We start from the raw sequence: 16,397 nt of genomic DNA, 5'->3' as shown, positions 1-16,397 counted from the left end.
AAATCAGATGAGTCTCGACGCGACACGAGAAGCGACCGTTTGAGCGATGAATTGCAATCGATGTGCAACTACAAATCTCAACCCGCCGGCACCGGATGACGGTGCACACACGGTCCATTTCAGGCCACCGGAGACGACGACGGGTAGTGAATTCGTGAAGTTCAAATATCAATAACTCCACCCCCTGATCTCCTGTTTGGGAGATATTTTGCGCGTGTATTTTTTGCTGATCCCGCAGAAGTGAACGAACCCTTCGAACCGTTTGGTGGGTGGCAATAAATCGTTTTGAGTGTCACGTGCGCAAAATTTCAACACTATTTGAAATCGTACGTACGTGCGACAGATATTTTAACGATTATTAGTGGTCAGAATGTGAGGCTTCGGAATGCGAACGGACTGTAGAAATGCGACTGATTTCACCCTTTGTTCGATTTTTTTCGTTCTGGGTGAAATGACTGCTTTGATATACATATAAATATGAAATCAACGAATTTCCACGATAGAATATTCTTTCGGAGTCCATTATCGGAAGAATGACTAAAAGCTTTTAGATTCCGTATTTGTTCTGGTCGTTAGAATCGGTGGGACGCAAATGCATCGCTCTCTCGCTTGCTGCTCGAGTCAAAAAAGCACCGCCGTTCTCAAAACCTTTCCCAAAAGTGCTGTAAAAATAAACTTTTACAATGTACTAAATGATCATAAAAACATCGACGGATGCACACTCACTCACTCCGGCACCGGACCGGACGCTGGCGGTTCTTCGGTTATGAACATCGCATGACTAACCGGCAAGTGGACGGTAATGAAGGCACTGATCGGCCCAGGATTCAGTGGCGATTGTCTCTTACTCAAGCTTGAAGAATTTATTGAGAGAAAGGAAGTGCATTCAATAAGTGTGTATTATATACCGACGGGTTTCATTCGCCCCGGCAAGTCGGGTGCCATAAAGAGAGATGTTTTTTTCTGCCTCCAGTGACCGCTGCATTAACGCTAGCCATAAAGTTCACATCCATTGGACATCATTGGGGTCGCTCGTTGGAAGGTCCGTAAAAATTGCATCCATAAAGTGTGCATCAATCGAACGGGGGGCGCACGGGTGAGCTAAATTTGTCGAATATGGCACGCATTATGGCTGTGGGAGAAATTATGTGCCATTCAATTGATACTCCTTCCGTGTAATGAAAGATTTTATAATCGAATGCTATTTGTGAATGAAAGGAATGCAGTGCTTTTTATGTGCACTGTTTCGGATAATTCCTAGGTTTAAAGTTGCTGTTGGAAATATTTTCATCGAAGTGATACCCTATTAGGTACAGTAACGTTCCGATCGAATCTCGATGAAATATTGTTTCCTCTCTTCAAACTATTCATATTTTTGTCTATTGTCTGACCGGAATTTTATCGGAACGGAATCGATAAAACAATAAATGCGCATGCTTTGCTATTGATGAATTTCATGCTAACTAGTCTTAGGAGTAAGAACATCACAGATCGTAGTGATATGTTGTGGGTGTAAAGACATTGGTAATTTGAGCATTTTTGCATATTTGAATCTCCAAAAAATAGACTATTTTTCAAAAAAAAATCAAACTCGAAAACTATAATACCTGAAAAATTTTGTTGAAAGAATTAAATGTTGGAAATTGTGTAAATTTTCATCACAAAATACACTGAACAAAATTATTTTAAAAATTGAAATTATTTTTCCCAAAAATGTATGTTTTTTAATTCTTAAAAAAATATATGAGCAGCGCGTATACTGCCGTTCTACGCATAGTTGTCCCATTTTACTTCTTGACGATTTTCACTTCTCTTCATAAAACGTTGTTTTTATGCATAATCTTACGGAAAAACTCGAAAAAACATATAGTTTATTCTCAACTTTAAAAAAACAACATCAAGCTCAATTGCCCCATGTTGATATTCTATTCATAACTGTCCCACAATGTATTTTTTGTAGATCCATATCGAATAAGTCGGTTCAAGTACAAGAATTTCATGTCACACTTTCAGCAGGCCTAATGCACTCATTTATGGTTTGGAAGAACGAACTAATTCTCAAACAAATAAGAAAAAGTTTAACAGAACACGTGTCCACCTTGTTAGCGAATGCCTAATAACAATGAGATTTATATTCTGCGAAGGTGTTGCAGATCACTCATTTCTTCATAAAATGATGTTTCTATACATAATCTTTCGGAAAAACAAAAAAAAATATTTGTTGTTCCCAGTATATCAAAAAATCAAGTTCAATTGTCCCATGTTGATATTCTAGGCATAACAGTCCCACCATGAATTTTTAAACCCGTAATCAAGCCTGATTGATTCAGTGAGGGGATCTCATCACATTTCATTACACAGTAGTATAGTGCTTATAAAAAACACGGTGTATTGCTAAATTGAAATGCTTGAAGCTTTTGGTAGACAAATATGCGGGAAAACTTTGATTGCGTTTTTCTCAGTTGCTGATTTTGGAACATGAGACAACTATGCGTAGAACGGCAGTATAGTCCATCGGAATATGGGCATATTTACATGGAATTTTTTTTTTACAACAGATTTTTCATGTTTTCTTTGAAAAAAATTCAACTAATTCTAATTTTATTCAAAGTATAAAAAATGGACTTTCGTCCAAGACGTTAACTTTCTATCTTTTATAGTTTCTGGAATATATGATATGGACTCTCCTGGAAAAATAATGTTTTTCTCGTAAATGTTACGAGTAGAACATAATTGATAATTTTTCAAAGAAAACACGAAAAAGTGGTTATTAAAAAAAACTCTTTTCCTGTAGCAGTACACTTTTTCCGATGTATGAGTAATTTGTTGATAATCGTATGGTCTATGCATTTAATGTTCGTTCATACATATTTTTGAGAAAAATTATTTTTTATTCTTAATTTTTTTAATTAATTTTGTTTTATAAAATTTGTTTGTTATTTTATAAATAAAACTTAAATTATTTCCTTTATTTCATTCTCTGATCAAAATTTCAAAGGTTTTATAGTTTTTAAATCAGATTTTTTTAGAAATTTTAGTGATGTTTTTTGAATAAATAATAACATAATTACTTCTAAGGAAAACATATAACATAATATTAAGATCGCGACTTCTCAAGCTATCATGATCTGACATGTGTGAGTATACCATTTCGAACCTCTAAATCAGTAGCTAATTAAATTCAATATCTCAATATCATGTCCTATCATATCCTGCACCAATATTACATAAATTTCTGGTAGCAAAACCTACACGATAATAACGTGAATTGAGCACGAATTGATTGGACAACATACAATACAATAGCTGATAAATGCCAATCATCGGCAAATGGAGAATAATTAATTATACGCATCGACTCACATTGTGAGCTAACGCCCGAATGTAGGCAAAAAATGGATCGTTGCGTTGTGGGGGAAAACGAGTGGTTAGTAAAATCGTAATAACACAACCATTTTAATGGACAAATTTCTAACTTTTTCTTACTATATTCACTGTTCATGTTTTGAGCAAAACAAATACTGGATAAATTTCCTGTCCAACATATATCGCAATAACGATTTTACGTAAAATGTGTTTGAAATCTCTTAATGAATCGTTACATGCGTTACATTCCGCAGAGTGACCCCCCTATATAGAAATCAAAGACGTAGTCCAACGTAAAAATATCAAACAAATTTTTAAAAAATTGAGAAAAAAAACCTTGAAAATTAAAATTTATTTTTCTTTTAAAGATTATTATACTCTGAAAATGATTTAAATAGTCCATACAATTATCGACAAGTCACCCATACATCTGTTTCTCATGTTTGCTTTGAACGATTACTATTGATGTTCTACTCGTAACATTTTTGTGTGTTTGTTATCACGATTTACATACTCTGCAAACATCCAGAAATTATAAAAGATAAAGAGGTGACGTCTTCGACAAAAGTCCATATTTTGATAAGATCAAAAATTTTCGAAGACACTATATCGCTATTTCGACATCAATAAAAATTAGAATTAGTTGTAATTTTTTCAAAGAAAACGTGAAAAAGTTGTTATTAGAAAAACAATTATTAGAATAATGTTTTTCAGTGCATCTTTTAATGAAAATTGAAATAATTTCAGCTGATTGTTTATACTGACACAAACATAATTTTCGTAGCTGTTTAGTCAACTTTTGGTGCGTATGTAAGTATGGCTAGCTCAGAGATAGACTTAACCTCAGAGTCGGCTTCTCGACCCGAAAACGAAGTGAGCTCACGATAGCTCACGACATTAAGATGGAACCACTATAACATAAGGATTCGTATTTTAAGTAGACCATTTTTTCTATGAATATTGATTAAAAATATTTGGTTACATGTTTCACCTCAGATTCCCCAATTCTGGATGGAACACCCAAAGAGCGATAAGAAATGAATATACAGTAGAATCTGTTTATTAGGACTCCGCTTATATTGATCTACCGCCTATTATTACACAACGAAGTTTCGATTCCATATAAAATTCTTTGTAAAAAAAGTCGTAAAAAAGTAAAAAAAAAGTTCTTCACATGCATAAGTACATATTGACATAAAAAAACGGTTTTTCACAAAACGCTTCGTATGACGTCCGCTTACTATGACCTTTCTTCATTCGTTCTTTGTCCCTTCGAACATCTATGATCTATAAAAGGTGAAGTGCGGACAAACACATCCGATAGCATATGAATACCCACTTGTCATCAACGGTGGAAAAAACACGCCAATCTGCAGCACTCGAAATGAGGCATTCATTCGATTCAAATGATGCACCCCAGACTGCACGCATTCGCTGTACATTCATCTCATCGAACTCCTAGGCTCTTCCCCGCTGGAGAACAATAAACCTGGCAGCAAATAATCTGTTTTATTCTAATTTCTTGGTACGTTAAACGCAATAACAATTACTCCAAACCTTCATCGATGCCACGCGGAGGACGTAAAGAAGCTGCACTCTTGGCGAGTTTCGCCTTAGTGGTAATGCATCGCATGTCGACACAGTTGACAGTTGCACAAGGGGAGATTCTTCATCGGGGGCTATCAGATCACAAACTGCGCGCGATGCATCCCACTGGGCCGCAAGCGTAACTCGACGAGGAGTAGTCGAGTGACAAACAAATATGGAAAATCTGAATGGAAATATTAAAATTTACATTGAATAGCGAATCGATGGCATAAGTTTGACACTGCAACGGATTCGGGCTCGCCAAAAGTTACGATACAATAATTGCTGAGAAGTTTGAATAGCTCGCACCACTACCGTAGAATATCAACGAATACATCGGTGAACCACAAACACCACCAATAAATTACATTTATTATCGGGAATGGTCACGGAGGGCTTTCTCCTCTCCCCATGAGCACACGCATAGAATGTCAGCATGTTCTTCAGGGCGAACCCTTTCACCCCCTCGGGGTATACGAGAGATGACAGATTAAGCCGTGTCCGAAAAAAAAGTTTATTACTTCCAGCCTCAGTGGGTCGTCATAATCTCGTACGCACAATTGCCGCTCACTTGAACCGAAGGACGCTTGTGAACCGCGTCCCCCAAAACTGGCCACTTTACGCTCAAACACTTGCCAGGATGGCCTTCATTCAAAACCAACGAGAGAGAGAGAGAGAGATAGAGGAAAAAATCCCATTTAACGCTTGACGCATCACTTTTTATTCAATTTCAAACTTTTCGATTGTGGGTGAGAGTCCAACTGATCTTTCCACAACCCATTCCCTTCAGGGCAGATAAAAAATACCAAGTGACAATCGAAGGGAACCATTTGGCAAAAAAAACTGGGGTGATTTTTTTTCTTTTTCTTCTTTCGAATGCTTCTTATGAGGATTATATTCGGAAAAGAGCAAAAGACCGAAGATTTTCGAGAGGGACTTAAAAGATCACAGAAAAGTTGACGCTTGGCTTAAGTTGTAATATCCTTTCGGCTGTCGTTGATCATCACCGCGGCCGCCGAAAGCAGCGGGTGAAAATTGTTATCCTGTTGCAAAGTTGTCGTTTTGAAAAAAAAAAAAGAGAAAAGCGATTTCACACCGGATGGAAGGAAATAGAGCAGTTTGGCGACAGAATAAAAAGAATTTAATTAAGTGAAGACGCGCTGTGAGGAGCGTCAGGAAAAAAAATAAGAAGAAGAAGAAGAAGATTGAAATCAGAGTTAAATTAGATTTTGTCTGAGCACTGTTTTCGGTGTCATCTGCTTGGGAGGTTTTTTTCACGCGAATTAGCTCACAGTTTTTTTCGCTACAAATAATGCATTCTAGATTTTCATTGGCGTAGAGACGATTGCAAAGTATCTGTTTCAGCAACTGTGAAAATTTGTGTCTCACAATCACAAACAATCGGATGATTGATAATTTTCTACAATGCTGCTTTTGGTGATCTTATTTTGTTGTTTTAATAATTTGAAACCTTCGAATAATCATTATTATTTCCTTCACTTTTTTAATTTTCAATAGATCTTCTGTAGATGCGTCATTCGTTTTGTTTCCAAATGTTGCGCATTTCAGGAGTAAAAATTGCCTACTGTAAACTAGGTTACTTAATCATACACGATATCATTATATATTTCCATAAATAGAAAACGATCGTTCGTAAAGATCAGAGTAGTGGAACTAATGATCGGCAACTGCGTTTAAAAGTATTGAAAACAACCAAGATAGATCACGATATACCGTTCTAAATCATATTTCGGTCACTTAAGACATTTGATGCAGAAAACTAATCTACACTTTGGTTGATATTTTAGATACATTAGCTCAACATGTTTTAAAGCCTTCTACTTTGGTACCTACTTGGTTGAAAACATAAAAAAGTCGAATAAAACCATTCCATGCCAAACCAATATAGTGGTTCTAAGATTCTCGTAAAAAGTGGTAATTTTGTTCTTTATTACAAAACCCTAACGAAAAAATATTTTTTTTTTATTTTTTCGTTAGGGTGACATTTCCAATTTAGGGTGGTTCGAAAAATCAATCATTTTTACTTTTTCCCAAAAATGACTTTTTTCAAAAATTCATAACTTTCGAATCACTCAACCGTTCTAGATGATCGACATATCAAATTGAAGCCAATGAGCTTCAATGAACAATGAGCTTGTTTTTAAAATCGAAAAACATAGCATCTCTGATATCAAGATATGTTATGTAAAAAATCCTTAGCTTTCAGGAAAAAATATTTTTTAAAATAGTGCCTAGTCCAAAGCCATGAAAACAACAAAAAACAACTACAATCAATAATTACGAAAACAGAATCCATTGTTTTTGCAAGTTCAATAACAAAAGGCTCATTGGTTTCAATTTGATATGTCAATCATCTAAATCGGTTCAGTGATTCAAAAGTTATGAATTTTCGAAAAAAACTCATTTTTGGGAAAAAGTTGAAGAAAAATTATTTTTCGGACCACCCTAAAATGGAAATGGTCACCCTAACGAAAAAATAAAAAATACGGGTCTAATATTTTGCAATAGAGAACAAAACTACCACATTTCATGGAAATCTGAGAACCACTATATCGGTTTGGCATGGAATGGCTGAAAAATGTTTTTCAATTAAAGCGAATAAGAATCAAACTTCACTATTTATGAAAATAAACAAATTTCGGACAGACTTAATTCGAATTTTGGATAGTCTGTTTGCATAACGGTTTCTTGTAGTTATAAGCTCAATTTATTACAAATTATTACGACCATTGATGGCTTGTAAACTTTTTGACGCTTATCAGCAAATTTGCTGATATCCAGGATATTTATTCCTGAGAGCAAACACAATATTTATTCTGTGTCAGCTTCAAGTTGCAAATATTTATTTTTCATTCAAAAATTCATATAAATTTTAATTTGTTAGCTTACATTTGTCTATCCAATATGTATATATGTTTCCGAGTTTGTCTTTATAACAAATGGTTTTCAGGAGAGCTTTCACGTTTTCTCAAAAGGTTTCTTCTGTCTAACTATATTTATTTGTGTCTTTGTGTCTTTCTGTCTGTTTTTCTTTTTGTCAATCTGTCATTCTGTCATTAATGTCTCTAATTATGCGCACGGAGTAAAATGTTTGGCCCAGGTTACACTTCCACAGCCGTGGTGCCATTTTCGCGGTGATCGTCGCTAACAAAACTTGTAATAGAACTTTCATCACTTGTTGTTTTAATCAACTTGAAATAAATTTCAACAGCCTCTTTTGTGATAATTGCAAGCATTTGTCCTTTCCCCTATTTTCCCCCAAAATGCTTGTCGTTTATTAATGTTTTTTTATTTTGTAACTTCCTAGTTTAAAATATATTTATATATTTAAATTCAAGTTATTTGTTGTTCAATGTAATAAAATAATTCAAGGTTATTCACATTTCACATTCAGTTTTGTTTCATATTTCCATCTATTTTGTCATTATTCTTTTGTACCAATTTCGCTTTCTTAATTCGTTTTTTACCCTTTTCAATTATTCAAGTTTTTCTTTCTGCTTCCTACTTCCTCAACATAGCTAATGTTTGGATTTCTTTTTCTTTCTGTTTCAACTCAATTTTTCTTTTCCGTTGCTCAAGTTTTTGGCGCTTCGTCATTTCAACAAACATCATCGCAGGTTGTACTTCTTTATACTTCTTTATCCCAGAACTCGCTTGTGGCCACTGCAGGAGTAACGTTATGCATACACTCTATACAACTTCTATAAGACCACCCTGAATATATTTCGCTGTACCACAGTTAGAATTTCAAAAAAGTCATTTTTTATCTATTGGGCTTAAATATGATAATTTCAGCTGTCCAGTTTTTATGAGACCATTCCGAAATTCATAAGCATTATCAATGAAAAATTCAAACAATCGGTAGATTTACATGTCAATAATTGGTAACCTTGCCATTTTGGTTAATAGCCTGAAAAATTCGTGTTGGCGTACTATTTACCAAATTTTGTAGAACGGATTTCTGTATATTTTCCCCTATCTCCGATATTGCGGCCTTGAGCCAATCAATCCGCTTTCTCTCAGTGTAGATTCTGCGTACAAGGATCCCCTAAGATTTTCAACGGGATTCAAGTGTGAAGAGTCCGACCAAAAAATTATGTTTTTGATCTTTAATCGATTGCTTAGATTCCTCGCTGGTATGAATAATAACATTGTTTTGCTGAAATTTGAAATCTTTGCGACGATGTATCGCAAAAACGGTAGGAGAGAGGATTCCAGAACATGTATTTAATCCTTGCTATTCATTTTGAATGAAGTGAAAGCTATGCAACCGGAAAACTCAAGATGAGTTTTCCGGTTGCATAGAATCCAGCCCAAATCATACATGAGCCTCCACCAAAATTCCTGGTCGAAAAATAATGTTCATCCTTACGTAAATTACGCCAGTACCCGTTGAAACCATCAGGACCATCGAAATTGAACTTTTTTTCGTCACTGATGATAACCTATACATTAAAGAAATTTTCGTTATGGTGTATAGCAAAATGTATTCTTTTGAAAACATTCTTTGTCACAAAATACCATGCCCCACTGTCAATTCATGTGAGCTTTGGCAAAAACCAGTCGTCATCCGATGTGAGATGGTATAAGATTAGAAGTATTAACCTTTTAAGCCCTCTTTATGTAAGGACTTTTATATCAAAATTTGACGAAATGTCTACCGTGAAACATTTAAATTCAAAGATTGCTTTACTTGCACAAGCGATTTCGAGGTATTCAAAGCTGTTCTTACTATTTTCGCTTATCCCGGTCAGAGAGCTTCGATTTACGTGGAGTTCTTTTCTTCTCACTGTATTCTGAGGATTCGCCAAATAATTGAGCACCTTGATGGAATCGTCCAATTCGACGAACAATTTCTGTGATACTAACATTTCTTTGCTGAAATGCATCGATTTGTATTTCTCCTCTCTCCGTGAGCACTTTTGCCTTCGGCATTTTCTAGATTTATTGATCAAAACAACTAAAACAACAGAAGATGTAACTGGTTTTATACAAACTTGTCACTTTAAAAATACAAAAACATTTCTTTATACTCAGCGATTGCACATACACATATGAAAATCATGCAGTGTATGGTAGTTACCAATACCAATACACTAGAATATAAGTTGAAGCATTGTTTGTTTACAATGACACAGGGCAGCAAGACACTCCACCTTTGGATGTTTGTGCTAGCGAAATTGATCTTTGTTCGAAACAGGAAATGGATTTTAATGTGATGAAACGCACTCTTATATCTTCTTCTATCTATACAAAAAAAAAGGATCGCCGGATGTGTTGATAAGAGCAGACCTCGAGGAAGGAATTGTCCGATTAGGGCTATGTTCTATCATATGTTCTGTATAAAACATTTATTCCATGTAACGGAGAAACATGTTAATTGCAAGTGGTTGAAAAATCTTGAACGAGAATTGTGTCTGAAAATAATCTGATATTATAATGATGAGTTTTGTTAGAAATACTAGGAATTTTATAGTAAAAGGTAAATTCAACGGGGTCGATCAATCAATGAACAGTTCTGGATTGGACCCATGAACTTGCTCATAATAAGAGAACGTGAATGTTTCAAGGTATTGACAACAAAAAAACTAATTTTGGGCGGGACGAAGTTTGCCGGGTCAGCTGTAATTCATAAAAATCGGTGTTAAGTCAGACCGGATCATGTGACATATTTATGATTTCAAGAAAAACTAGCTAGAAGTTTGATGCTACAAAGGGTTTTCGTTGATCATTCAAAACTATTTCAATACGTTATTCCTGCTATACGCGTGATTTTCCAAATCTGATAAATGTGGAATGTAGCTTACGAAATGCTTAACCTAATGCAATCAATCACTCGATTTTTTCAATTTTGCGACTTGGTTCACTCTGACTTAACACCGACCAAACGATAGCGAAACCAAGGGGTTACACTAAAGAATGAACTGTGATATTAATTTTATAGTTATATCATCAGGGCATTAAGAATTTCAAGATATTATTACAAATCGTCCGAAATACGATTCAGAACGGTATACCCGACAATTTTTTTACTTGTAAAATTTCAAAATTATGACAAAAATGTGAAAAGCTGAAATAAAGGTTTCAAAATATATATATATTTATATTTTGAGCTAACACTCATAAAGATAAGGAAATTTCGTCCAGATTATCCAGAAAATTTTCAATAAATTGGTGAAAACCCATTTTCCAAGTAAATTTATACTGATCAGCTGATTTTGGACACTCCGTTCCCTCTTTCAAACTAATGTAACATGACTCCAGAACATGAACGCGTGTGTTGTTTGTGTCCATCAATGTATAACCCGAGTACACGAGTGCCCGTTTAGTTGCAAAATCACTTCGCAGCAGCTGGCTCTGAGTTGATGTTCACCCAGTGAGACAAAAATTGGGTGATGCGAAAACATGGCTTCGAAGCGAGAGAAAGAGAACCTAACTGCATATGCTCGTACACAAATTCCCAAAAATCCCCGAAATGGGAATGTGTGTTCCACACCGGTAGGGCAATCGTTGATATAGGATTAGAACTTCCGGGATGGAAAAAATAGAAAATGTATAGTTGTTACAGTGATTTTCGAGGACGATGTTTGCCATAACCACGCATGGAACCGCATTCAACGTTCACAAGTGGGGCTGAATTTAAAATAGTTTGAGCATAAAGCACCTCCATTCTAGATTTATTCTCGTACTGTTTCAGAGGATGGTTTATCATTCTCCGGGTAAGTCGATTAGTATAATTGTCACCATCGATTGTTATCTGGTCTCTCATGATCTCTAGTTTTAACGAAACCACGAATGCAACGCTCGAAAGATTGCAAGGGGTCATTTCTCATTAGACTCGGTGCCAGAAGCAGCTGATTAGATCGAATCGGAATTCACACTCCGCCGTTGACCAACAGCAAACTCGCACCACCATTCCGGCTACATGAGGTGGAAAATCAACCACAGCAAGTTGTTGACACTTTTCCACTGCCGGAAATGGAGAATTTGGAATTGGGAGCGGTTTTTTTGCGGTTGAATGTGGGTGACGTGTTCTAGTCAGTGACGAGTCTCCTACATTTGTTGGAACAATATTTGCGGCGAACAGTGTTTATGATTTTTAAACCTCACCTATGGTGTGTTATTTATTTTGGAGAGTTCTACGCTCAATCTGTTTTTTTTTTCATCGAGCAGAGGCAATTAAAATTGAGCGCAACCAACTTGCGGTCGCTGCTGTGATAATCGGATATTAAAAACAAATTAGTTTATAATTAAAATCGGTACTTCTCGAACAATATTACGCGGATTTAGGGTAGCTTCCATGGGAAATGTGGAATGAAAATAGTGGGTCAGCCCACATGCAGTGAGAGAATTATGTTTCGATATATGGAAACTTTTTATTTTAGTGCATTGTTTCCCGAACCGAAGCGGTATCAGCCAAAAACAATGTGTCAAAATAGTTGTGTTTGATTTTGAGAATTTCAAATAGTGTCACTTGTCTCTGGGAATTTCTTATGGAGTTCTGTTCACCCTATTGTGCATATTTAATATTACTATGGTTTGAAAGATGTTAGTGGAGTATTTCGAAAATATTTTGCAACAACAATTCTAACTAATAAATGATTCAAACTACACAATAAAGGTAGTAATTAGATTACAGAACATTTTTTTATTGGTGTAACCTCTGTTCGATGAAAAAGGCGATCGAATATGGAAACTTCGTGTTAACTATGACCAGTAAATTTATTATCCCAAAACAAGCTATCATCACCACCAATTTCTTAGTGTCCTTTCTCTTCCCTTTCCTCGTCGCAGGAATCGGTCCACCAAAGAAGAGCTTCGTCGGTACCCCACCACCCAACTCGTGTCCCATCTGTGGCATCCAGCTTGCACCAAGTGACCTAGAGACCCATTTCTCGGCCGAACTCGGTCGACTCACCAAGATGAGCTCCGCTGCCGAAAGGCTCGAGCTGCGACGAACGCTGAGTGTCGATATGCACGCGATGCAAAATACCCTCCAGGGGCGCACCAGTCGGTGGGAGGTGGGTAATCAGCTGCTTCCACGACGAGGATATGGAAATCTAAAAATTGAATTCTCATTTCATTTCTATTTATGCCACGCTCATTCCCACAAATAGACGTTCAAAAATATCCGCAACAAACGCCAGGATCGCCTCCGGGGTAAGTTACGGAAGCGGAAGTTCGATGGTGAGGATGGTTTCGGGCTGGCTCTGGGGAATATGAACTGCCAGTCCTGCCCGGTTTGCCACGGAAGGCTACAGCGGACGCAAGAGGAAATTGCTCAACACATCGAGGACTGCGTGAGGAAGGTTAGTTTCGCCTTTCTGTCCCCATTTTCAGCATGACAAAATCTAATTTGGTGATTGAAATTGATTTTTAACAGCAGCAGCAGCAGCATCACCACCACCAGCAACAACAGCAGAGCAGTCAGTCCTCTGCCCAGGACGAGGACGAAACGGTGGATGTTGAGAGCTATGGCGAAGAAACATCGAACGGAGCAATCAACATGACCTCCAATGTTATTCACCATACGAATAGTAATAATCTGCACAGTAATAATAACAACAACAACAACATCCCATTGAAGCCCGACCCTCCGATGACGAAAATTCCTCCTCTGGAGGAAAATGCCATCACGTCGCTTAGTTCAATTGTACCTCATTGGGATAGAAAAGCGAGATTAAACCTGCCGCTTAATTGTAAGTTACCTAACCCGGAATTCGAATGTGAAAACTATATTGATGCGTAGCTTAAGATCTTATTCGAATGTCACACATTATAGGTACAGCCACATCCGATAACTCAATTACCCGCGTAACTCCCACCAGCAGCGACCAGCGAATCGATGTTGACTACGAACAGGATCACGACCACAGCCAGGATATGATCACCGACAACGACGAAGAAGTGATCGTGGACAACACGGACGACGAGGAGTGCGTGAAGAGACCACGGCCCACGCTAGTCACGCTGGGAAGCCACCATGGCGGAGGTCCCAATATCCACACGATTCCACGCGATGAAAAAAACAGGTAGGTCCCAACATCCTTAATCCGAACGATATAAATTACAACAGCCGCAAATTTCCGAATCCCACAGTACCGAGGAGGCTACTTCATCTGTTGAAATCGACTCCGCAACGGACCCTATACCAATCCGAACGGCGGGAACCACACCCAATTCCGACTCCTACGTGAGTACATCGGAGTCGGCCGAACCAACGTCCAAAGCTCAAGTTCTTGAGGAACTGAAGGCCCGAATACGAGAACTGGAAGGATCGCCGCACTATAAATGTTTCATATGTAAGGTTAGCTCGTAACCTGTCGATTACGAAACGTCGTTACCAACTTATGTTTTTTTTCTGTTGTTGTTCTTTCTTTTGATTCAAACAGGAAAAATGTAAAACACTGATAATCTCGAAAATTTGCGGCCACTATCTGTGTGAGGAATGTTGGATCACCGAAACGGTGAGTTTAATCGACCAAAGTCTGAACAGAATCAAAATGATTGAATCCGAATTTTCACTCTCTTTTCAAACAGGAATCCTCCAAGTCCTGCCCGCGCTGTAAGATTGTCACCACGAACTCTGACTTTAGGAAAATTCACGCTTGAACAAACACCTATTTATTTTGCTACCTGTTTCTTATTCTTATTTATTTTTGCTACCGTAGAACTTATATTGAATAAAAACAATACATGATAGTAAATCAATCGTCTTACGATAAGACCATGAGTCTTCTCCGAACATCTGCAGGTAAAAACACAAAGAAAAAAATTCATTTAAAGCTAACCAAAAAACTAAACGAAAACAAATGCGTAAAATTCATGTGCAATATAATTTTCAACTCGATGAAAATGTTCGATGTTCGGAGAGTGCATCCCTCGTCCAGGAATCCAGAACTGTATGATTGAAATTTTGAGAGTGAGTCCAGTGATAAAAGCGAGAAAATTAAACAATAATGAAAATCCAATTGGCGATAACTGAAATATCAATCACTTTCTGAAAGTAATCTAACAAAACTAGTAACGGCTTTACTGTTATCCCGATATGACTAGATAATCGTATTGCAAATAGCCAATCTGGAAAAATTAAATCAAATGAACAATGATATTCACGCAACATCGCACGGAAACCATATGCTGTGCGACGCAGCTGCAAGCCGTCGTTCAAATTTGTTATGTTAATGTCTATGAAAAGTTATTGAAAAGTAAGCTCTTTCCATTCTCAATATTTTCACAGAGAAATTTCTATCCCTCAAAGGCAGGAAATGATAACGACTCAGTGAAAAACAACTGTATCTTTTGTGTAAAAGTAAAACAAAACTATTTGAAAAAATAACCTTTCAAAAGATGATAAGTGGAATATATAATTAAAATCATGAATCTTAAGATTTTTGTCTGACTGCTTAATCCGAAATCACCCATCCATTCATTCATCCATCCAGCAACCATCAAGTTCACAAATTCAACACATTCACAATTTCATTCCGACTAAATTTATTAGACAAATTATTGGCACCAATAAAAGTATTACCTCCCGGCGGGTTAACTTCCGAAATACAGGTAGCCGTCGGTCCATTCTTGTTGTATTTGTCCATCATTTCGATTTCTAGGCAACGGTTTTACAACCCATTCCCCAAGCCCGCCGATTTTTTTTGTGAACTGTGAACTGAGCTGCTGGCTGGCAGCACGAAGTAATAATTCGAAAAGCTGCCACAAAAATACCGCCGCCGCTCGACGAAAAGGCTGCGTTTTTTTTTCCATATTTTGCCGCTTGCATCGGTAGCTGGACAAGACAGGAACGCAGCACGAGACGGAAAAAGTTGGAATGTTATCCGTGATGACGCGCCGTCGCTGCCATTGATTAGTTGCTTATTAGGGTAAGTTAGCAAATTGCGTGCTTGTCTGGCATGTCAGATTGTTTGATCTTTTTAGTTTCTCTTGAGTTAAATCAGGGACACATAAATCATGCAGCATGCGTAAAAAATGTTCAAATTTGCACTATATATTGGCTCATTTTTGGATTTATTTAGAGTTTTGCGGGGCAAAGGTGCGCACGAGGCAAAAGTGCGCATTGGCAATTTTGAAACAAATGAGCATAAAAATTTCGCAAAACTGTGTATTCGTTTGACACATTATTAGACCAGCAGTTCACACATATAAACAAGATACATTTCATGAAAGTGGCAAATAGTTATTAGGAAAGAAAACTTTTCTGTTGTTTTGATCTAATTTTTTCAATTTCGAGGATGACGATTTAGTTACCTAAAATAACTGGAAAGTTCGAAACTACATTGTCAAGGAAACCTTCATTCTACAGTAGATAATAGTGCGTATTCGTTTTTGTAAAAACGTTTGTTCGAGACGTTATTGGTGGACTGTATATTTCCAATAAGCACTAATTCCGGATGGACGAAGATATT

The 16,397-nt window shown here is 36.9% G+C and overlaps 1 protein-coding gene across 5 annotated transcripts in view; it reads left to right on the top strand.

Annotated features, from left to right (window-relative positions):
- The window catches only part of LOC129767560 (protein Teyrha-meyrha), a 76,287-nt gene extending 61,002 nt beyond the window's left edge, over positions 1 to 15,285 (top strand). Inside the window, exons 4-10 of one of the 5 annotated variants that reach the window (XR_008741539.1) lie at positions 12,769 to 12,995; positions 13,092 to 13,283; positions 13,358 to 13,673; positions 13,730 to 14,006; positions 14,074 to 14,276; positions 14,367 to 14,441; positions 14,515 to 14,572. Coding sequence is in view for 4 of the 5 variants with exons in the window: in XM_055768586.1 (XP_055624561.1) it covers positions 12,769 to 12,995; positions 13,092 to 13,283; positions 13,358 to 13,673; positions 13,730 to 14,006; positions 14,074 to 14,281; positions 14,367 to 14,441; positions 14,515 to 14,586 (1,367 nt within the window). In the remaining variant the exon portion in view is untranslated. Of the gene's footprint in view, positions 1 to 12,768; positions 12,996 to 13,091; positions 13,284 to 13,357; positions 13,674 to 13,729; positions 14,007 to 14,073; positions 14,282 to 14,366; positions 14,442 to 14,514 lie in introns of all 5 variants that reach the window. The other 4 variants (XM_055768586.1, XM_055768585.1, XM_055768584.1 and 1 more) reach the window with 4 other exon arrangements.
- The last annotated feature ends 1,112 nt before the right edge of the window (positions 15,286 to 16,397 follow it).

This window comes from Toxorhynchites rutilus, chromosome 2 (assembly GCF_029784135.1).
Source record: "Toxorhynchites rutilus septentrionalis strain SRP chromosome 2, ASM2978413v1, whole genome shotgun sequence".
NCBI classification, from domain to species: Eukaryota; Metazoa; Arthropoda; class Insecta; order Diptera; family Culicidae; genus Toxorhynchites; species Toxorhynchites rutilus.
The sequence above is the reverse complement of the archived record's forward strand: the minus strand, read 5'-3'. Positions and strand labels throughout refer to the sequence as shown.